The 22,106-nt window shown below is 42.1% G+C and overlaps 1 protein-coding gene across 50 annotated transcripts in view; it reads right to left on the bottom strand.

Annotated features, from left to right (window-relative positions):
• The window catches only part of INPP4A (inositol polyphosphate-4-phosphatase type I A), a 153,094-nt gene that overhangs the window by 53,878 nt on the left and 77,110 nt on the right, over positions 1 to 22,106 (bottom strand). For 34 of the 50 annotated variants that reach the window (XM_078348703.1, XM_054244539.2, XM_035271676.3 and 31 more), the window contains 4 exons: positions 16,139 to 16,200; positions 15,012 to 15,218; positions 14,436 to 14,480; positions 2,473 to 2,591 (listed from right to left, as the gene is read on the bottom strand). In XM_078348703.1, coding sequence (XP_078204829.1) covers positions 2,473 to 2,591; positions 14,436 to 14,480; positions 15,012 to 15,117 — 270 coding nt within the window. In that variant the 5' untranslated portion in view covers positions 15,118 to 15,218; positions 16,139 to 16,200. The remainder of the gene's footprint in view (positions 1 to 2,472; positions 2,592 to 14,435; positions 14,481 to 15,011; positions 15,219 to 16,138; positions 16,201 to 22,106) is intronic. The other 16 variants (XM_078348733.1, XM_078348741.1, XM_078348712.1 and 13 more) reach the window with 1 other exon arrangement.

Raw genomic sequence — 22,106 nt, 5'->3', positions numbered from 1 at the left:
TTTCACAGGTTTCACACTCAATAGAAGGAATTTAAAAAAACTGAAACAAGTTGGATGTCCATATGCATTTTTAGTTTTTTAACTTAAAGTGTAATATGTATTTAGACCTACTACTTTGGGTTATTCCTTTAAGAGGTAGAAACATGCAGATGAAAGAGAAAATGAATGGCTAAAATGGTTTATTATGTATTTCTAGAAGCCCATGTTTGGAATAATTAAAGTCTGACTTTTAAAAAGCTATCATTTTTTTAGAATCAGCTGCTATTTTTTAGATTATAGGTGACTATTTCCTGGCAGCTCAGCTGTGTCCTCCAGAGCCCCATAATACCATACTCTCTCTCTCTCTCTCAGGTACCAGATAACTATCACCGCCACCATTGCTTGGGCCTCTGGCTCCATTCTCTCTCTGCATATCCAGATCCAGACGGTCAAGCTGACTGGACAGTTCTACCTAGGTGGACTGCTGGGGCCTCACCCAACTCACTTCTCCCCCTACCCACCCTTGGCTAAGGCCATCTCTGACTTTTTCCAAGCAGGCTAAAAGCCCAGGTGTTCACTTTCCAAGCAGGCTAAAAGCCCAGGTGTTCACTTTCCAAGCAGGCTAAAAGCCCAGGTGTTCACTTTCCAAGCAGGCTAAAAGCCCAGGTGTTCACTTTCCAAGCAGGCTAAAAGCCCAGGTGTTCACTTTCCAAGCAGGCTAAAAGCCCAGGTGTTCACTTTCCAAGCAGGCTAAAAGCCCAGGTGTTCACTTTCCAAGCAGGCTAAAAGCCCAGGTGTTCACTTTCCAAGCAGGCTAAAAGCCCATGCCTTCTTCTCTGTTGTTCTCAACCATCCCAGTGATCACGAACTCTTCTTGCAAGGTCCACCTCCAGAGTCTCTGTCATAACATTAAGTGTCCTTTCTTTCCATCCCCACCCCTTCCCACTCCCAGTCCCACAAATGACTGTCCTGTACAAGTTAGAACATCTGGTCAGGTGACTCCCCTGCACAGAAGCCTACACTGGCTCACTACCATCTGCTGATAAACTCCATGGCCTGGCCTTCAAGTCTTTCTTCCTTGCTCTCCTACTTGTGCCTTTCATACACCAACCAGGATATGGTTAGACCCCAGTCTGTATGATGCCTTCCCTATGGTCACACATTTGCATAACCACAACAGAATTTTGGCATGCTCTTCATGTGTGGTCCCCACACTGGCTACCTGAGCATCATTTGGAAGCTTGCAAGAAATGCAGTCTTGAGCCCCACCCCAGACATACTGAAGCAGAATTCCATGAAGCCCCACTCAAGGAAGCCTGCTCTGAACTCCAGAGCCAGATAGGATCCCAGCCTCTTGGTGCTCTCCTCACCTTTCTACTACTCTAACACTTCCCATACGCTGCTGTGCATAGGGGCAGCCATATTCATTTCTGCCTTCCCATTCACCAGCTGGTCAATTCCTCAGGGCAGGGACTGTGCCCTGATGGGCTCTGTAACATCCACAATGCCTGACACTATGCTAGATGTGTAGACAGCACTCAACAAATACTTAGAAAGCAGAATTGTTGACATGAACTTGGAAATGAGTTTCTAAGAGACTGAAAGGGTGGGCGAGTTTCCAAGATGCATAACTGGTGAAAAAGAAGAAATGCAGTTTAAGTTTGATAATTCTTCACTTTACAAATAAAACTCTGCAGAATCTCATGCCAGTAACTCCTACACTTAATGTTATAACTTATGTAATGTGCTCGATGATCTAAAAGGATTTTATAAAATTCCCTCCTGTAAAAACAAAAACCAACAAAAATAGGGGTATGTCTGGAAAAGAAGGTGGTTGATAGTTAATACTCTTCTAAGCTTTGATTAATGAGCACAAATCTCCCAAAGCAGCAGCTAATTGGAGGTGACAAGAAGGAATTAGGTCTTGGCTGGGCGCAGTGGCTCACGCCTGTAATCCCAGCACTTTGGGGGGCCGAGGCAGGTGGATCACGAAGTCAAGGGATGGAGACCATCCTTGCCAACATGGTGAAACCCCGTCTCTACTAAAAAGTACAAAAAAATTAGCCAGGCATGGTGGTGCATGCCTGTAGTCCCAGCTACTTGGGAGGCTGAGGCAGGAGAATTGCTTGAAACTGGAAAACAGAAGTGGCAGTGAGCCGGGATCGTGGCGATAGAGCAAGACTCTGTCTCAAAAAAAAAAAAAAGAGAAGGAATTAGGTCTTACCTCTTACAAGGCAATGAGGCTTACAGGATCATTGTTCAAAAACAAGCTGTCAATAGTTAATCAATAACTATAAAGGATATGGCAAATATAAATGCTACCCAGATGAGTAAATGTGATAAAAAATATCAATGTACTGAAAACCCATGGGAAAATAGCAACAACTCACGTAAATATGGCTTCAACTACAACTGCACACGTAACTGAACATCATGAGAGACACCACTTGAGCATGTCCCACAGCCCCTCAAAGAGGGACCAGTAGCACCCACCTCAATGATTTCTGTCTGTGCATGCTTCGTCCAGAATGCCTGAGGAGGGGTGGTGACACTCACCGCAACAAAACTATTTGGCTTTCGATCTAGCGATGGAGTATGCAGCTCACTGCAAGCTACAGAATCAAGATGGGAAAGAAACAAATCCTTTAAAACTAGATTCTCATTAGTTCTCTGTTCCAAACACACTCAAAGAAAGCAAAAAAAGTAAATGACATTCAAAGAAATAATGCGATCACATCATCAGTTGTCACAGGGAGATGATTTTTTTAAATCTGAAACAATCCCTTTTCATGCCCTCTCCGTGCCACCCTCTGAGACAGCACTGCCATAACTGCAGTGAATGGCTGTGCTGACAGGGGCTTCCCACGTCCATGGAGTGGAACACAAAGCCAAAAATCTCATATAGGTCCAATCCTTCAAGTCTGACCTCAGTAACTATTCGAACTCTAAGCAACTAACCGTAGGAGCCAGAGTCTATGAAATCTAAGACAGAGCTACCCGTGCTTGCATCCTGTGACTGCTGTGGCTGACTCTGAGCATATGGTGCCCCAGGTGCAAGTGGATGGATAGATGTTGGAAGAAAATTAAAATTCTATGGCAAAGTAAACAAAGCTCTTTTTTTTTTTTAGAAGAAGCCATTGTTCACTTACAATCAATGATAGACCACATATATGACAGTAGTCTTACAGATTATAATGGAGGTGAAAAATTCCTGCCGCCTAGTGATGTCATAGCCATCCTAACATCCCAACACAACACATTACCTTTCTATGTTTAGATACACACTTACCATTGTGTTACAATTGCCTATAATATTTAGTACAGTAACATGCTGTCCAGGTTGGTAGCCTAGGCGCAACAGGCTATACTACATATTGTAGTCTAGGTGCCTAGTAAGCTGTACCATCTGGGATCCTGTTAGTACACTCTGTCATGTTCACACAAGGACGAAATCGCCTAACGACATATTTGAAAGAATGTATCCCCAACATTAGCTACACACAACTATACTTAATGCCACCAAACAGTATACTTAAAAATGCCACCAAACAGTATTCTTAAAAATAGTTATAGTAATAAATTTTACGTACATTTATTTTATTGCAATTTTAAGATAAAAATTTAAAATTGTGTTAACTCCGATTTAAAAATATATTATTGTGTCCAGAACAGGTGAGACAAACGCACAGGAAATTTGGGGAGTGGAGTGATGAGATGAAGGAGAACACTAATAAAAATGAAAGAAAGAACAGAGAGAAAAAAGGAAAGATTAAAAGACAATTAGAAAAATACCAAGAGGGAAGGAAGAGACAGGAATTTGGAAGAGAAGGGGAGAGCAATACCTTGGAATGTTTTGAAGAGAGTTTAGTTGGGAAGATGTCTTTGTCGTATTCATTTCATGTAAGTTACTATTTCCACCCTTTGAAAGGACCTGTGGTGATCTAATTAACCACTATACACAGTTTGATCTACTCTTTTGGGTTCTAATTATACTTTTTCTGACTTTAATACTGCCACACCAGCTCTCTTTTGTTAGCATACACATTTGTGTGTGCATGTTTTTCTATTGTTGCTGTTTATGTAGCTATAACCCAGATGTTTACCCCAGATCTCATGTCTTTAAATTTTCAATCCCTTCTTTATTGGTGAACATCCATCTGGAATCATCAGCCTTCTACTGAGGAACTTCTATTAGCACTATTTATACTGTCAATCTGATGTTGACATTCTTGCAGCTTTCAAGGTTTAAAAATGTCTTTATTCCACCTTAATTCTTGAAGGAAATTTTCTCTAAGTAGTCATTTTCTCTAAGCCCTCTAAATATATTGTCTCTAGGCCCTGTATTTTCTGTTACGAAGTCAGCTGTCAGTCTAGTTGTTGCTACTTGGAGCATTTATTTTCTCATAGCTTCTATAATTTTCCCACTGGTGTGGCTTGCAGTTTTATGATGTGCCTAGGACATTTTCTTTTTATTTATTCTGTGAATTGTTGTATTAGTTTGGGAGAAATGCTCAACTATAAATATTGCTTCTGACCCTTCCCTGTGTTCCTTCTTAAAGATACAAAATAAATGTAATATTATACAAAATAAATGTAATATTAGACCTCTCACTATGCTGTTTTTACTCTCCTCTGATATTTTTTCCCATTATTTTCATTGCTCTGGTTTCATTTTGGAAATTTCCTTCTTGAAAATTTTCTTTTAATTCTAGAATATCTATTTGGTTCTTTTTATGGTTTCTAGCTCTCTGAAAATGTTCAATAATGTCCTTATTCTATTTTACCATAGTGTTACGGACTGACTGTTCGTGTCCCCCTAAAGTTTCTTTAAGTAGGTCTCTCCTCTGACACAAACCCCAAAATTTATGTGTTAAAATCTTATATCCCAATGTGATGGTGTTAGAGGTGGGGACTTTCAGAGGTGATTAGGTCTTGAGGGTAGAGTCTTCAAGAATGCGATTAGTGCCTTTAAAAGAAGAGACACAAGAGCTTGCTCTCTCTGCTCTGCTCTCTGCCATGTAAGAATACAGCAAGACTACATCCATCTGCAAACCAGAAGCTGGCCATCATCAGACAACAGATATCCTGGCATCTTAATCTCGTACTTCTCAGGCTCCAGAACTGTGAGCAATACATTTCTATTTTTTAAGCCACCCAGTCTACAATATTCAGCTATAGCAGCCCATATTAACCAAGTCATATGGTCAATAACAATTATTTTAGTGTCTGTCTCTTAACTCTAATACATACAGCCCCTCTAGGTCTGTTTCTATTGTTTATTGCTTCTGTTCTTATTTCTTTGTCTCTTCATGTTTCTGAGAATTCACGATTTTATGCTGAACACTATATTTTAAGAAAAATTGCTTGTACAAATTATTTGAGGCCTATGATGCTGCTGCCCTTCTCCAGACAAGATTTGTAACTGCTTCTGCCTGATTCTAAGGAGGACTATCACTCTAATATACTTTCAGAAACTTTATGGGCCTGTAGTCTCTATCAACACCTGCTTCTTGTTCCCCTTACTCTAGAGGCTTAGCCTTTTGGATTCTTGATCAAAGTGAGAAGGGTTTCATCAAGTATCCTTTCCCTTAACAGACCCTAGAAAACAATCCCCTTCACTTCTGCACTGAGAGGTGGCCTAAAGCACTCTGCAGCCTGTGGACCTCTTGGCCTTCCTCTTGGGAACCACTGTAAGCCCTCAAGGGAATAAGTAGGCCTTATTCAGATTCTTTACTGTCCTATCAGTTCCCTAGTCGCATGGACCAGACATTTCATATTTTTTTTTTCATTTTTTCTAGTTGTCCTTAATAGTATATTTGATTTTTGTTTGTTACTTATCTAGAAAAAGATTTTCTTTCTCCTAGGAATTTATTAGTCTGACAAGGAGATGCCGGGCAGTTGGAACACTCTTGAATCTTAAGCCCATTCTTCCCTCTGGAAAGAATTCTTCTGCTGCTTCTGGCCTGCTGCTACTCCCTCCTCTTTCCTACTCTTTCTCTGTTTCTAGGTCTCCTATCAATCAAATACTAGAACTCCTGGATCTTGTCATAACTCTTCACTTAACAATCTCTATTTCTTGATATTTTTTCCTTGAATTGTGAGATGGTTCCTTCATTTACCTTTACAGATTTATAACAGTTTTCAGCAGTGTTGCTTTGATTTTTATTATAAGTTTCTTTTAAGATATGATTCACATACCATAAAGTTTACTCCCTTAAAGTATACAATTCTGAAGTTTTAAGGCATTCAGAGTTGTACAACCATCACCACGAATTCCTTAACATTCTCATCACTCCAAAAGCAACAAATCAAACCCATTGCCCCCATTCACTGGTCCCCCAAGAAACCACTAATCTACTTTCTATCTATATAGATTTGTCTAGTTCAGATATTTCATATAAGTGCAATCATATAATAGGTGGCTTTTTGTATCTGGCTTCTTCAATTAGCATATTATAAAGGTTCATCCACACTGAAGCAAAGATCTGTACTTCATTCCTTTTTATTGATGAATAACATTCAATTGTATAAACATACCACATATTGCTTATTCATTTTTGAAGGACATTTTGATGAAGAGAAAATTCTTAGCTGTCTTTTTCTTTCAGTGATTTAAACATGTCATTTGACCACCTATATGACCTCCATGGTTTCTCATGAAAAATAGCTGTTACTCTTATTGATGATCCCTTATACATAAGTCACTTCTTTCTTGCTGCTTTAAATATTCTGTCTTCGGTTTTCAGTGGTTTGAGTATGATGTATCAAGCATGGATCTCTTTGAGCTTATCCTACGTGGAGTTCATTGGACTTCCTGGTTATGTAGACTCATGTTTTCCATCAACTATGGGAAATTTTTGGTCATAACTTACTGAAACCTTTTTATCTTCCCCCATTCTCTATTTAGTCTTCTTCTGGAACTCCTATTATATATATATTGGTACACCTGATTGTGTCCCACAGGTCTCTGAGGCTCTGTTCATTTTTCTTCATTCTTTTTTCCTTTGTGTTCTTCAGACTGGACAATCTCAATTGACCTGTCTTCAAATTTGCTGATTCTTTCTTCCATCTTCTCAAATCTACAGTTGAGTCTCCCTTAATGAATTTTTCATTTGTTATTATAATTTTGAACTCCAGAATTTCTATGTAGATCTCTTTATAATAGACTCTTCAAGTCTCTAGTTGATGAGACATTGTTCTCATACTTTCCTCAGTTCTTTGGACACAGTTTCCTTCAGTTATTTAAACATACTTAAAATAGCTGATTTAAAAATCTTTGTCTACTAAGTCAAACATTTGTGTTTCCTCAGGGATGGCTTCTATTGACTCCATGGGTGTTTCCCTCTGTGTATAAGCCATACTTTCTTTTTGGCAATGTCTCATACCTTCTTGTTGAAAACTAGACATTTTAAATAACATAATGTGGGATCTCTGGAATTAGATTCTCCTCCCACTTTCCCAGGCTTTGTTGTTGCTGCTTTTTTGTGTGGCTATTTCTTCAGTGCCTTTCCTGATCTAATTCTATAAAGTAGTATTCTTTGTCATGTGTGGTCATTGAAGTGACTGTTTCATTAGATTAGTAGTCAGATAATGATTGGGCCGAGATTTCCTTCAACACCAGAATCACAGATCTTTGCTACAACTTGAGCTAAGAGCCCCTGTGTGTGTATTGGGGTGCATTTTCAATGTTCAGGCAGGGAGTTTCTAACTCTGTCTTAGCCTTCACTTGCCACTTGCACAGAATCTCAGGGTCAATCTCAGCCATTGCTTAGGGCCTATAAAGTCTTTCTGAGCATGCAGACAGCTCTGGACATGTGCACAGCTCTTCACATGCACTGGCCTTTGAGTTTCCCAGGAATATGAAAGAGCTTTTCAAATCACCCTATAAATATCTCATTTCCCAGCTTTCCCTTTTAAGGTTTTTTGGTTAGCTTTTTGTTTGTTCCAACTGTTATTACTACCTCAGGTAGCTGCAATGTGAAAACATGGACACTGATTGTTTTTGACAAACATTCTCAGGGAAAATGCTGTTCCCAATGATTCTGAGTTAAGCCAAATAAAGGCAGGTACAGGATGTGGAATTTTCCAGGGAACTGCCAGACAGGCCAAATAATGACAATTCTCTAAGAAAGAGGCTTTGTGTAGAATCTCCAACCCCACTCTGTCCCCTTCAGTGAATTTTAGGCTATTGATTTTCACTATAACATCAGAGCTGTTGGCTTTCAAGTCTACCTGGAGCTAGGGAGAGAAAGATAGCAACAGGGCAAGTTAAAACATCATAAAGCTCTCTGTTCTAAGAAGCCATTTGATACGATCTGGATGTTTGGTCCTTTCCAAAGCTCATGTTGAAATGTAATCCCCAATGCTACAGGTGGGGCCTGGTGGGAGGTGTTTGAATAATGGTGGGACAAATACCTCATGAATGGCTTAGCACCTCCTCTTTGTGATGAGTGAGTTCTAGCTCTGAGTTTACGCAAGACCTGATCATTTAAAAGTGTGTGAAACCTCCTCCCTCTCTTGCCATGTGAGATACTGGGTCCTGCTTTTCCTTCCGCCATAAGTAAAAGCTCCCTCAGGGCTCACTAGAAGTTGAAAAGATGCTGCTGCCACGCTTGTATAGCCTGCAGAACCATGAGCCAATTAAACCTCTTTTCTTTATAAATTACTTGGTCTCAGGTATTTCCTTATAGCAATGAAAGAACAGACTAACACACCATTTTTCTTAAATAAATGCTCCCCAGAGTGTTGTAAGCCCCTGTTAATTTTCAGAGTTCTGAAACAATTGATTTTGACCATTTTTGCTAGTACACGCATTGCCTTTACAGAAAAGATTTTTGGAAGTCTTCACTCTGCCATATCTGCCCTCATCATTCTTACTGTATTTTTTAAACATTGACTAGTGGTTTAAAATTAAGAAATTGACTTTATTTCCAAAAATTAATTACAGGGACATCCCTCTGTAATATCTTCTCATATATCTTCATGAATCTTCATTATTTATTGAATATAATAAAATACAAAGAGCTTAGGTTTTTCTGTTCAATGAACTTTGACAATCATAACCACCCATGTAAGAATCATCAAAACAAGACAGTACGACTTTTTCATTAGACTAGCAAGTTCCCTCTTGTACTTCCCAGTCAAATCTCCCAGTTTTGCAATCATTTTCTAATTTCCATCACTATTCTTTTGTTCTTGAATTTCACACAAATGGAGTATTTGAGACTCATCTACATTGTTACATGTACTGATAATTCATTCTTTTGAAAAAATGATGAGTCATATTCCATTGTACAATTTATTTATTCATTCTACTGTTTATAGACATTTGGGTTGTTTTCAGTTTTGAAGTATTATAAAGGTGACATAAATGTTCTTGTTCATGTCTTTTTGTGAACACGTTTTCATTTCTTCTCCATAATTACCTATGAGTGAAGTAAATTTAACTTTATGAGAAACTAATAGTTTTCCAACGTGTTTGTATCATTTCACACTCCTACCAGCAATATACAAAAGTTCCAGTTGGGTAGAATTAGTGGGTTTGTTTTGTAAGCCATTCTAACAAATGTGTTTTAATTTGTGGTTCCGTGAGGACTAATGATGTTAAGCATCATTTTACCATGTGCTTATTGTTCATTTGTATAACTAATTTTGTCTAATGTCTGCTCAAGTCTTTTGCTTATTTTAAAAATTGGGTTGTTTGCTTTTTTACTATTTGTCCTTTGTGAAATATATGTGTTGAGAGTATTTTTTTTCCAGTTTGTGGTTCATCTATTCATTTTCTCAATGATATCTCTTACAGAGAGCAATTTCTTATTCTGATAAAATTCAATGTATCCTTTTTAAATTTTAGGAAGTGGTAGGCAAAAAAGCCCCCTCCCTGACAAAAAGTATTCATGTCCTAATCCTCAGAAACTAGGAATAGATTACATTACATGGCAAAAGGGACTTTACAGATGTGATTAAGGGATCTTCAGATATATTATGCGGATGGGCTAAATCTATCACAGGAGCCCTTAAAAGTAGAAGAGGAAAGCCTTAGGGTGAATCATAAAGACATAACAGTGGAAGAAGAGGCAGCAGAGATTCAAAGCATGAAAGGCACTAGACCTGCCACTGTCCAGCTTTGAAAATGGAGGAAGAGGACTGCAAGCTCACAAGAGAAATGTGAGTGGGCTCTATGAACTGGGAACAGACCTTAACTGACAGCTAGACAAAAAAATGGGCTCCTAAAATTTAAAACCACTAGCAACTGAATTCTGCCAACAACGTGAATGGGCAAGGAAACAGATTTTCCTCCAGAGGCCTTCTAAATAAATCCAGCCCTGCTGACAATGATTTTGGTGTTGTGAGACTATACGCAAAGACCTAGTGAACACACTGCATTTCCAGTCTAAGGGAACTATAAGATAATACATTTGTATTGCTTTAACATGCCAAATTTGTGGTAATTTGTCATGGCAGCAGTAGCAAACTAAATCAAGGTGCTTTTTGTGCTCTGTCCAAATATTTGCCTACCCTGAATTTGAAAGTTCTCCTATTTTTCTTCAAGGTTTTATTAATATTTTAAGTTCTCTTTCATTTCTTCTATTATGTCTGCCTTGACAGGAATCCCCTAATTTGACTGGACTACTTGCTGTCTCTCCTTTAAGTTACAAAGTGCCCTTATCCTGTGGCTTCTCTCTACTTGCCCTTTTATCAGGTGTGAGTTTTCTTGACACCTATGCAAGGTGGGAATATTCAAGTCTTTTAGGCAGTAATGATGGCAGACTAAGGTATAGCAGGTGGCCAAAGGCTGAGCAGACTGAGATTACTTTAAGGGCTAATGGTCCCATGGCCACCTTCAGAACATGCCTTTGTACAAGGGATATTCCATCCTGGCCTCCTCCCCCGACCCAGCCTATCTAAATTCAACCAGAGTTTCATTCCTGGCTCAAGTTCCACAGCTTCCATGAAGTTTTCTCTGAGCAGCCTGCAGGCTCACTTACGTCACTCATTTGTCATATTTACGTAGAAACCACACGTCTCTGATATGTATGCCTTGTCTCTCCAACCTGATCAGCTGTAATACCAGCTGAATAAATGCTAACTAAATGCTGTTGAGCTAAACTGGTAAAACGTTTCAAGTGCATACATTTGACTTGACAATGCTATATTCAGGAGTATATCCTCAGGAAATAACCAGCAAAATGTATGAAAGTTCTATGTATAAATATGTTCACTGTGACGGTGTTTATAGTGGCAAATTGGGAAGAACCTGAGTATCCAACAGTAGGAGACTGGCTAAAATAAGTATGGCACAGCTCTGTAAGAGACTCAAGGCATTTAAAATGATGAAGCAAATCTCATATATATTAAAACAAAAAGTTATTTTGCTACATAAAAAAAAAGAGTATCAGGAATACTAGGATGACATGTTTGGAAATAATTCCATCACTTCCACAACTAAAAATCATTAAAAATCTCCATATAGTACTCTGTAAGGGTCAAATATATGTATTAGGAAGGATAGAGACTAAAGTGCTAACTGATTACCTCTCGAAAGTTTTCTTTTCCTTCAACATTTTCTGTATTGAAGGTTTTACAATGAACATAAATTTTTCAATTTTAAACTTTATTTTAAAAGTCAACACATGTGCCCATTCAATAATCCAGCTCCTGCTCCTCATTTTTAAAAACTTCGGTAAAATTCACTTTACTTAAAATTCGTCATCACTTCTTAAAGCAGTTTCTTCCTCCATGTGCCTAATTAACATGGCTATATTACTGTTCTTCATTCACCAGATTCAGAAATGTCCTGATTTCTATTATAGGGGATCAAGATTTTTAACTCAATTATACCAACTCTTATCTTCTCTCGATATGCAATTATTTTAGCTCAATTTTTGTTAAATCCACACTGTCATAATGAAAGTTAAGCACATATTAGTCATTGAGAACCATGTGGGATTCCTTCCACTTCTCTCTTGTGATGACCCTGTTTCCTGGATTCCATGACTTCTTTGCTCAATGTGGTCCCTCTTTAGGATGGGAACACATTCTCGACTAGCTTCCAGAGAAGGAATGCCAGGGAAGTAAATTTTTGCTGTATAACTCTGTACAGCTGAAACAAGTTTCTTTCTACCATCACATTTGACTGATAGGTTGGGGAGAGAATTCTGGGTTGAAAATATAATTAGAGGTGTTGTCTCACTGTCTTCAAGTTTCCAAAGTCATTGAGACATTCCATGCCAGTTCTATTCCTGATCCTTGGGTATGACCTGTTTGTTTTGTTTTTTTTTCTTTCTGGAAGTTTTTAGGATCTTCATTTTATTCCCTGTGATCTCAAATTTCACCACAATATGCCTCGTTATGGGTGTCTTTCATCATTATGCTGGGCCTTGTTAGACATTTTTAACGTACAGACACATTCTTCAGCTCTCAGAGATTTCTTCTTTCTTTACATTTCCTCCCTTACATTCTCTTCTGTTTTTCTTCTAAATATTGAGCCTTCTGGATTTACTCTCAAAATTTCCATTTCTATTTCTCACCTATTTTCTATTTTGTTTTTTAAAATTTAACTTTCTGGAAGAATTCCTTGACTAACTTCCAAATTTTATAGAATTTTAAAAATTTTATCTATCATATTTTAAATTTCTAAGATTGCTCTTGTTCTTCAATTGTTCTTTTTCTCTTTATAGTGTCCTGGTTGTGTTCTATAGATTTACTATCTTTTCTTGAATATATAAAATATAATGTTTTTTCTTTTCTTTTTTTTTTTTTTTTGAGACAAGAGTCTCACTCTGTCCCCAGGCTGGAGGGCAATGGCATGATCTCAACTCACTGCAACCTCCGCCTCCCAAGGTCAAACAGTTCTCCCACCTCAACCTCCAGAGTAGCTGGGATTACAGGTACTCTCCATCATGCCTGGCTAATTTTTATATTTTTTAAGAGATGGGCTTTCACCATGTTGGCCAGACTGGTCTTGAACTCCTGACCTCAGGTGATCCACCCACCTACCTTGGCCTCCCAAAGTGCTGGGATTACAGGCGTGAGCCACCACGTCTAGCTAATATAAATTATAATTTCTTTGAAACTTTCTGCAATGTCTCTGTTTCTTCCAAGTTCTATTTTTTGTTTATTATTATTATTATTTAGAGACAGGGTATACCTCTGTGGCCCAGTCATAACTCACTGCAATGTCAAACTCCTAGGCTCAAGGGCTTCTTCCACCTCAGCCTCCTCAGTAGCTGGGAATACAGGCATGTGCCACCACAGTCAGGTAAGTGGTTTTTTTTCCCCCCTTTTTAGAAACAAGGCCTTGCTACATTGCCCAAGCTGATCTCAAACTCCTGGGCTCAAGCAATCCTCCTACTTTAGCCTCTCAAAGTGCTAGGATTACAGGTGCAAGCCACTGTACCCGGCCAGTAGTGTACTTACAGTTTTGTGGGTTTTACAGTTTGTCCAAGTCTTTTGGGGTTGGGGGTGCTTAACTTTGATCTTCTTTGCCTCTCAAACAAGCAAGGTTTGCTGCTGCCGCCAACCACTGCTTCAGTGTTTCTGAGAAGACGGGGCCCTAGTAGCTGCGAACTTCTGTGGGTGAGAAGGCACCTTGGAGGCTGTGTGCCCGTGGGCCCTCAGCATGGGGCCCGCCCTCTGGGGGTGTGCTTTCCACAAGTGGCTGAAGACAGGGAGGTGAGCCCACTTAGAGAGCTCAAGGCTCAAGGCCATATGGTTAGCCTGGCATGGTCAGGGCTGCAATCCAGGTCATCTCACTCCCCAGGAGGTGCCTCTTTTATGTCACACCACCTTTTGGACACTGGTGTCAGGCCAACTAATGTTGACCACTACCAAGGAATGGGAAAAGGGGAGAGGAGTGCTGGGTAGCACTAGGCTCTAATGGAGAGGTGTCTCAGGACTCCTGAAGCACAGTGATGCCATGTATTGCTGACCCCAGACTCTGCAAATTCTGATCCATTTTTTAGTATATTCTCATCTGATCCTAAGAGAGAGAGAGCACGCAGGTGCCACTGTTGCCTTTTATACAATAGGGAACCGAGGGCTAAAGAGTAAAAACCACACAAGGCCTTGTAGCCAGAGGCAACAACGCTGAACCCTAAGCCCAGTTTTCCCAACTCCTCCTTCCCTTTCTCCCATTGGGGTGGGAGAAGGTGGGGGGGCTCTGTTGGCAGCTCTCTAAGTGGGCTTACCTCCCTGTCTTCAGCCACTTGTGGAAAGCACACCCCCAGAGGGCGGGCCCCATGCTGAGGGCCCATGGGCACACAGCCTCCAAGGTGCCTTCTCACCCACAGAAGTTCGCAGCTACTAGGGCCCTGTCTTCTCAGAAACACTGAAGCAGTGGTTGGCGGCAGCAGCAAGCTCTCTGAGACAAGCCCATGCACTGGTGGTAGTGTTTTTGTTTTCATTTTTAAGTAAAATACTTTTTTAAACAAAAAAAATAATAAAAAGATACCTACCTAAGCTAAATTCTAAAATGGGCTCATCTGGGTCTTGTATATTTCCTAAATAGAAAAGAAATGAAAGAAAAATCACCATTAATAAACTTTTCGCTTTTTTCAGACTTAATGCACAAATAACCCTTTACTTCCCCCCAAGAACAACAACAAAAACTGTCATGCAAGACCATTTCTTCATTTTAAAAATATTTTGTTTTTGAGATTGCTATGAAGTCCCTGACCCCACAACCAAACCCCCGCTCCTCCTTGGGTCTACACATCAACAACAGGGAGGCCTTTTACCATGGCCTGGGCATTTGCTAGCCAGACACCTGGACATTCCCACACTATCCTGGTGGTGCCCCCCCGCAAACTGGAAAACTAACATAGTCAAGCTCCAGCAAAAGCGGTTCACAGGAAGAGGGCTGACGACCCCTTTCCTATTTACTGGTTCAACCAGAAGGATGCTAAACTAGGGTACCCTGTAATCTAGGGTAGTCATGGGGACTTATCAGGTACCTCCCAGCACTGCCACAATGTGAAGCCATGCTCTGCGAGCTCACACCTGGAGCCTGGTACAGGCCCTGTGAGGCTCACCTGCCAGAGAGAGGCCCAGCATGTCGGCCGCCACGTCGATGGTAGAAGCCCGCTGCATTGCACGGGCCCTGGCACCATGGCGAGGGCTGTGCTCTCTTGCTGTCATGATGTCATTGGTGATGTGCTTCTTGATCCTGGGGTCAGACCACGCCTGATAACCCGGGAAGCGTTGGCACTGAGCCCTATTCCCCTAAAGTGGCAGTAGCCCTGAGAAATAGGAGCAAACACTGGTAAGAAATCACGGGGATGGTGATGGAGAGGCATCATGTTCTCATTTAGAAAGAACGTGATCTAATGCGGGAAGGGTACAGTGACCAGGGTTCCCCAGCATGTGAGGAACCAGGATGAACAGTCCACTGCTCCCTGCCCGTTCTGGTCACTTCTTCCTCCTTACTCCCCAACACAGAGTGTCCATGGGATCCCTTGATCCCTTGAGGATGTCCTGTCGTCTTCAACGGAGATATGCCACAGTGAATGATGGTTTTCACATAATCATAAAATATGGCTTTCGAGATTTTCTTTATTATGCTCTTCTGTTGGCAAGCCTCATAGAACATTTAAAATTTTAAATCAATTCACCACAATCTCTGTGAGAAGGGTGAGATCTGCAGAAGAGTCTGCTGCCCACGGGCTACATCCAGGTGGCAAAACACTAGCGAGACAAAGCTCACAACTTTAACCTGCTGGCTTTCTTCCCAGAGCTGCATAAACTTCATGTATGTCTGGATCTCAGGCTTTCCTTCCCGCAAAGCATGTAATCTAGGCCTAAGCGAAATGGAGGGTGCTGTGCTGTGGAGGTGGAGGGCTCTAAGTATAACACCGCCACAGGCTGAATCAGACACTTCACACGGCTCAGAGCTCCAGAACCCACACTCTGCTCTCACAACTAGGTTAAGCAGCAAGAAGGGAGTTTTAGGTTTTTCCCACCCTATGTGCTACAACTCCTGCTGTCTCTAGAAAGAACTAACCTTTAGAAGATAATTAGACTGACTATAAGCCTACTTTAAAACACTTTCTCACAGGTCTTCATATTTCCAGAGACAGCCCTGTCTTCCCAAAGGGTATCCACACCTTGTGCCTGAAGAACCTGGGCTCCTGTCCTTGGGTTAATTCATCAAACAACTTACTGGACATGTTTGTTCTTGGACCATGTGGCATTTCTTCATAGAAGCATGTCCAAATCCATCATCTAAAAATAAGAAAGCAAAAACTTAACAGGCTGGTCAAACATGAAGTTCCTGAGAATGCAATGCCTAGAAATGTAGAGAGGCCAAGAGCTACTCCATGTTAGTTTGAGCTCTATACCCCAATCTAACCTTCTGGCTCAAAAATACAAGTTTTGCTCAAACCCCAAAAAATAAGAAAGAGAAAGCACATATTCCTCTCCCCTGCAGGGCTGATCTATTGGGGGAGTCTAGGCCTGTCCTAAAGAGCCAAGTGGGCAACTGGGTATGGTTTAGGGACATGAGGAGATAAGAATCTAGGTCCAGTTTCCCCACTCACAAACTGCAGGCCCTGGGAGAAGCTGCAGGGCCCTCTAAGGCCCTTCCCTTCAGGATGGATGGGCTGCACCCAACTCATGGGGCTATAATGAAAACCAAGTGTGCATGAACAGGAGAGTGCTCTGCAGACTCCACTAGACTCCCACACTGCTGCTGCTGCTGGGGCCCCAGGCCCCACTTAGTCCCAGCACCAAGGGGGCTGTTGGGCAGGCCTCAGGGCTCAGCTCATGAGCCATCCCTCTTAAAGCGCCAGGGTCAGGGAATCAGATGACAGCAAAAGCAGAGTGCTTGGCCCAGGGCAGACTCAGTTTCTCTTGCAGGCTGTGCTCCTATCCTTCCCACTAGGAGTGCCCAGGGATCTTCAGCCTGGGCATCTCTGTAGACAGGGCAGTGGCCTGGTGGGGGAGCAACAAAATAAAAATCACCAAGGGCAAGATTCACTGGTTAGCATCAAAAGGCGCACAAGTGAAACAATATGCGACACAACTGGTAAAACAGGAAAGTACTTACAGTACTAATATCTCTGTTTTACAGTAATGCTTGTACACATTAACAAAAAACGCACCAAAATGCAAGTGGCAAAAGGTAAAAATGCATAAAAGAGGAATACACATGGTAAACATTTTGAAAATGTGACCAAACTCACTAAGTAACACAATGCTTAATACACTTTCCTCCACCTGCAAACATCCTCCAAGAGAGTTTTGTTTGTTCTTGAATGAGAATACACATTGCTGGAGGATCTGGCGGAAGCTGTCTAGGACTCCCCTATACTGCTGATCACATCTTAGAGTAGTTCAAACATTTAGAAAGCAATCTGGCATTGATTATCAAAATTTGTAAATAATAACAAAACCCTTGCCAGTAGTCTAGAACATGGAAAAGACTGCTGGGTAAAAATGTTTATTGTAGCATTACTTACAATAATAAAGCAATCCAAATGCCCAGCTATAGATAAGAAAAGAATGTTCTCAACCATCCATAAGACACACTATTATTCGGCTATCAAAATGATCATAATAAAGCCAACAGACACATGAAAAGTTCTTCAATCCCATTAGTCATCAGGGAAATGCAAAGTGAAACTGTGAGATACCTCTGCACAACTACTAGAACAGCAAAAATGACAAAGACAGACAATACCTAGTGCTGCTAGGGATGTGGAGTCAATGGAAGTGACACTCTACTGGTAGAGTGTAAATGGTCAGCCATGCTGGAAAACTGGCTGCCTCTATTTAAGTTGAACATATTCCTACCCTGTGACCTGGCATACAACTCAGGGGGAATTGCTAACAGAAAAGCACAGTTACGCTCCCCAAAAGCCTGTAGAGAAGGTTTGTAGCAGTGATGTTCACAGTAGGATACTAGAGACAACCCAAACATTCATCAACAGTAGAACAGATGAAACAATGGGATGAGTCTCAGAAACAATGTCAAGGGGAAAAGTTAATATAACTCTAGGCAAATGAATCCATTCATACAAAGTTCAAGCACAGGCCAAACGAATCTATGGGATTCGGAATATGGAGAGTGGTATCCTGAAGGGGTAGATACTGACTGGGGAGGGTGAGGGGGCTTCTGGGGCTCTGGAAATGATCTGGGTATAGATTGCACACAGACTTTACTGTGTGAAATTCACTGAGCTGCACACATGTGATTTTTATACCCCCAAACAAGGTATATACAAAACAGCATTGCATTTAAAAAAAAGTCTGTTCTACATCACGTGTTTTTAAGGAAATCGCCTATCTTTGCTCTGTTTGTAGACATTTAAAGAGATACTGTACAGAGGGGACAGCCAGCAGGAGGCTGCATCAAGACGATAGCCATGCTGGGGATGTGATCATGGGGAACTAACTGTCTTGTTCCTTCTCTCATGGCCACCGTCTTGTGTCACTGAAGATTGCACCCCTGCAGGGCAGCACCCTAGGCATGACTTCAGCTCGAAGAAGAGGCTCTTCGCTCTTGAACATTTACCCAGTATGTCTCCAGCATTCCATTGCCTGCCTTGCTGCCCTGCTCAGCCTGTTAGTGAAGGTGTTGGTCATCCCCTTCACTTGTGACAGTGGAGACAGGCCACCTAACAGAGGGACACATGTGTACCCCAACATTCTGCCAGCCCTGGGGATGCTCCAAAACTCACCCATGCCCACCCTTTTCCACCTCTCCCTGCAGGGTCCCTGCCCACTCCACCTGCCTGATCTGCCCTTAGGACGGTAGTTTACATACTAGGCATTGTGAGGTTTCTGGAGATAGAAATGCTTAAAGGGGTACATCTACAGACTAATTTTACACCTGAGATAGTTCACAGGTCACAGAAATTTTAGGTCAAAAAGACCTTAGAAGCACTTCATAGTTATTTGGGGACATTTAATTAGAATCTGCAATTTAAGGCATCAAGGCCCAGAACACAAAACTAATTTGCAGAGCTGAACTCAATTTCTCTTCTTGTTCTCATTAATACGAGGTAATTCACCAAGGATTCTTATATTCCCATGGTCCTTGTTTTTCCTCCCAGCTCCATTTGAAGACCAGAGTTCATTAGGAGGAAAAACAGCACTTAAATAGGAGACAGAGTATGTGGGAGTTGTCTAGAAGGCTGGAAATTTTTCTTGGGATCAAGAAAAAAGAAGCGATAACCCATAAGCGAGCAGCCCCCATTCCTCATCTCTGTGCAGTCAGGTGACCCCTCCAACAAGAGGTAGTGGACCATGAAGCAGACAGCAAACCCGGAGGTTTTACCCCACTGATGTCCCTTCCAGCCCTGGGGGTGAGGAACTGGGTGGTGGAGAGGGCACCAGTAGGACAGGAGGGGTGTTAGGATTCACACAGGACTAGTGAGGTGACAAGGCCTTCAGCAGCAGTCCTGGGAAAGGTGTGCCAGGGGCCTGGAGGGAGTACTGCAGGCCCCTTTGCCTCAGTAACCCTCTCAGGCTCCCCTGAGCTGGTGTGGAGGGGCGAGGATTAACACATCAGAGCTCCACTTTTGCTTATCTTATTCACTAGGGTTCTTCTAAGAATAATTTTTAAAAGGAGTTGCACAGATGAGGTCACAGACGCTCAGACAGAGTGATTTTTTTCAAGGTCGCATGGAGGTGAAGGATGAATGAACTATCATTATCAACCCAAAGAAAAAGCCCAAGGGCAATGGGGGTCCCTCTCCCTACCCTACCCACTGACCCTGTCCTACCCCATCCCAGCCTATTGCTGTCTGTGGTAGCAAATGGGCTGAGAAGCTTCACTGTGCCTCTTTTCTCCCAACACAGGCAGCATAAGAGAGAAAGTAAAATGAGAGGCTGGCATGAAGCTGAGCATGAGTCAGCAGCCCCTAAGAAAGAGGCTACTTCACAGAAGCAGAAAGAGAAAGGACTTACTCTCAGAAACCCCAAATCCAGGACAGCTAAAATCACAGATCAGTGAGATGTCACACCATTCACTGGCGTTGAAAGTTACTATTAATAATAACCTGAGAGAGACAAATATCACCTTCCTGCAGACAGACAGGAAGGAATACTGCAAAGGATGCGAATGAACCTCCAGCCAGAAGAGGTGCACAGGGCAAGGCACGTGGGAAAGCGTGTTGAGCTGCCAAGCCTACCTATGTGCCACTCCCCAAGAACCTCTGCATGCTCAGCTATCCAAAAGCTCCCAGAACTTAGTCCTCTGGAGTTTTGTACTTTTTTTTTTAAAGCTTTTAGAGACAGGGTCTTGCTCTGTCTCCTAGGCTGGAGTGCGATGACCTGATGATGGCTTACTGTAGCCTCAAATTCCTGGGCTCAAGTTATCCACCCACCTCAGACTCCTGAGTAGCTGAGACAATACACATGAGCCACCTCACCTGGATAATTATTAATTTTGTTAAATTAGAGATGGGGTGTCGCTATGTTGCCCAGGCAGGTCTCAAACTCCTGACCTGAAGCAATCCTCCCACCTTGACCTCCCAAAGTGGTGGGATTATAGGTGTGAGCCATAACACCTGGCGTCCTTTTGGGTCTTTAATGAAAGCTTCATTATGGACATAACTGACTACATCACTAGCCATTGATGTACTGGCTCAACCGTCAGCCTCTCCCAGAGGTGGGAGGGTGGAATACTGTTAAGTTTCAGCCCTTTAATCATGGGATTACTCTGGCAACCAGCCAAATCCTTAAGCAATCTAGGAGCCCCTAGATACCAGTCATCTCATTTGCATACAAAGACACTCTTATCACTCCAGAGATTCTAAGAATACCTCAGGAAAAGAGGAGGAAGATCAAATACATATTTCATGATACCACGCCCCTCTCTAACTCCAGGTGAAGCTCAGGACACTCTGAACACATCTCTTGAGGCTTCCCCACACCACTATTCCCTGGGGTAGACTTCGACCTCACCACTCCAGACACTCCATGGTGTGAGATAGCTTTAATGTCAAGATGTTGGGTTCACTGAAGTGACTCTACTAGAGATGCTAATCCAACCTAGAGAGAAGATGTGACCCAATCGCTACCACAGTGTCCCAGACCAGTCTCTGTTTCTATGGATCCCCTAGAGCCAGAAGGAAACTGAGTCTACCCAGGGCTCTACTCAGATCTTGTCTATAGCCAGCAGGGGTCCTAGGACCCTTGGGGGTTCAGGGCCACCAATTCTTGAAGCCCAGCAAATAAGAGAACGGCCACCTAGGAGCACTTTCTAAGACATGGACACAAACATGGGGGTGGGCCCAGGGTGAATTAAATGCAGCTGCTGATGACACAAACTTAATTGGCCAGAGCCAGAATGGCTGTGGTGACAGGGATGGGCAGCAGAGACAGGGCAAGCCCAACAGAGAGAACAGGAGCAGTAACTCCAGAACAGCCACAGTGACCAGCAAACTAGAGGCTCCCCTCCAAAAACGAGGCAGCACTGGCCTCCGTGAAGGCTTGGCACAACTACTGCCGCAACAGCTCACGTTCTGCTCCCAAGCATCTGCTCAGGTCTGTCACCAGCCAAGGCACGTGCTGCACATAGCAAGGACCAGGAAGGCCTGCTTCCAATTATTCCAGAGAAACAGCCAATGGCAGCAGAAACTTCCTCTGGTTTATATTTGGAATGAATGAGTGAGTGTATGAATGAATGAATGCCTCTATATGACAAATGAGAGAGTTAAGTGCTATGAACCAACTTTCAATGCAAAGAAAATTATAAAAATGGGTATGAGGAGTGTGTGACCACGGGGTGAGAAGACACCAAAACTCATTCTCTCTTAAATATGGACAACTTGAGGGGCCGCCCAGGAAGGCGAAGAACACTGGTGAAAACTGCCATCTGATGTCAAGTGGGAAGGGGTTGTAGGGTAGGCATGGGTCACAAAAGCAAAAGGACTGGTTCTGGGAGGCGGCACAGGAGGAGTGAGGTTTAGGATGCAGCAGTTGGGGCCCTTGTTGATTCTAATTTGCCCACTTTAGAGACTCCTCCACCCGTGTGTCCCTCCCCACCCTGCAGTGCAAGAGAATAGTGGAAGCAGGTCTTCCTTCCTTTCTCTCTTTCAAACAAAAGCCACTGCCTAGGAAAGATCTTAACCTTTTAAACAAAGTCAATTATGCCTCCCTAGCATAAAATACAAAAAAAAAAA

Source organism: Callithrix jacchus, chromosome 14 (genome assembly GCF_049354715.1).
Source record: "Callithrix jacchus isolate 240 chromosome 14, calJac240_pri, whole genome shotgun sequence".
NCBI lineage: Eukaryota > Metazoa > Chordata > Mammalia > Primates > Cebidae > Callithrix > Callithrix jacchus.
The sequence above is the reverse complement of the archived record's forward strand: the minus strand, read 5'-3'. Positions and strand labels throughout refer to the sequence as shown.